Source organism: Notothenia coriiceps, unplaced genomic scaffold (genome assembly GCF_000735185.1).
Source record: "Notothenia coriiceps isolate Sejong01 unplaced genomic scaffold, NC01 NC01_scaffold00016187, whole genome shotgun sequence".
Classification (NCBI taxonomy): domain Eukaryota; kingdom Metazoa; phylum Chordata; class Actinopteri; order Perciformes; family Nototheniidae; genus Notothenia; species Notothenia coriiceps.
In genome coordinates, this window is record NW_011348888.1 from 1 (window position 1) to 1,786 (window position 1,786).

Consider the following 1,786-nt stretch of genomic DNA (forward strand, 5'->3'; position numbering starts at 1 on the left):
TATATATATATATATATGTGTGTGTGTGTGTGTGTGTGTGTGTGTGTGTGTGTGTGTGTGGTGTGTGTGTGTGTGTGTGTGTGTGTGTGTGTGTACTAACTCCAGGGAGAGCTTCTCCTCCTCTTCGTTCAGGTTCGGGAGTCTGTGTAGACCTAAAGTCATCCTGAGGGCATCAACATGCTCCTTCAGGGGTTTGTACTCATCATGCAGGCGGCGTGTTGTTTCTAGCAGTTTATTCAGGTCATTCTCCGACTGCTTGATGGTGCTTTCCATCTGAGAGGACAGGATTGGGTATTTCAAAAGAATTAGAAAACATGTATGCTTTTCAAGGTTGTACCTCTGGAAATAATACAGGCACTAAAATGACATTCACTATATCATTATCATGTGTTGCTCATCCAATACCAATACTCTCATTGCTGTTGCTAACGATACTCATCCAAACTGAGAATTCAAAAGCTCTTTTTCTGTGAATCTAGCACTCACCACATTGATATCTGCGTGGATAAGCCGCAGCTCCTCCACATGTGCCATTTTCTCTTGTAGAAGCAGGTCCATCTCTTGTTTGTACTCTTTCAGGTGCTTCTCCTCCGACTCCAGAGATTCAAACTCAACCTTAAGACGAGACTTGATCTTCTGCATCTGCACAGTCTTGTTCCTGCAGACAGTAGCACAGACAAAGGACACCAGCTGTCAGGTTATTTCCCTTACAAATAAAATAAAGAGAAGTTTTAATTCAATAAAAAAAAACAGCAAGATCTAAAACAGTACGAATGTATTTCCTTCTGTCGTGAATTTATATAAATGTGTTTAAAATAATAAATAACTTAATAGACGCAATGCATTGTTGTTAAGCAAAATCATCAAATAATGCAGCGGCAAATTAATGAATTAAGTGCATGAATTAATATTATGCACGTCTGTTACGCTGCTACTAAGCGTGTCTGAAAAGAAGAAATGAGTGCAAACAAACAGACTGGTATTCAGTGAGATGGTGACAGGCAGATAAGCTTGCTAGCTAAGTAGCTAGCTTACCGACCGAAATAATTAGCATTGCGCATCTGGCATTTGGCTGGTACACATCTGGAATATTTATACATGTGTCGTTCGAAAATTCACCTTAACGTACAGCTTATTTGTATCTTTGACTTGTTTGCCTTGTAACGGTTATAACTTCCCAACCTTTTGGAAACGAGCTAAAAGTAGAATAGCAAACACTCATTAAACACAGGGTTCTCAGCAGACAGGCTACTATTAGCTAGCTCGGTAACAAAAGCGCAGCCAAGGGGCTCATTCTTGGCCGGCTAACATTAGCTCAGATAACGTTTCTCAAGACGTGTCACGCACCTAGCAATAATTCCCTTTCTTCCGCAGTCAAGTCTTACCGTATTTCCAAGATGTTTTCTAACTTGCACATTATTTCTTGTTCGTCCCCCATGGTGGTACAGTGTCTTTTCTTTCAGCTGGTCAGCTCAGTAACCCGTAAGGCCACGGTGGTCTCCTTGTTGATAAAAACACAATAGCCTTCGTGAGCGCGCAAACGAGGACGCGCCCGCAGTGTGAAACCGTGGCTACGTGTGGTGAGTGGCACGGTGGCACCAGGAGCGACACTTCCCTTTTAATCCTCATTTACACAAAGATTCAAACAACTTTATTGAACATTAATATTTATGGTAACGTTTAATAAGTTATGATACTAAACGAAGACTCCTGAATAGGGGACGAACAAGGAGGGAAAACTGAAAACAGAAATATGATCATATTAATTAAGGGACAATAAGGAGAG

The 1,786-nt window shown here is 41.1% G+C and overlaps 1 protein-coding gene across 1 annotated transcript; it reads right to left on the reverse strand.

Moving 5' to 3' along the window:
- Window positions 1–96: 96 nt before the first annotated feature.
- On the reverse strand, window positions 97–1,575 carry zc4h2 (zinc finger, C4H2 domain containing; the record flags this gene model as incomplete). Its single annotated transcript, XM_010775787.1, has 3 exons — window positions 1,386–1,575; window positions 487–658; window positions 97–273 (listed from the first exon to the last, which is right to left on the reverse strand). Coding segments are annotated over exons 1-3 (402 nt in total), but the record flags the coding sequence as incomplete, so codon positions are not given.
- Between the last annotated feature and the right edge of the window lie 211 nt (window positions 1,576–1,786).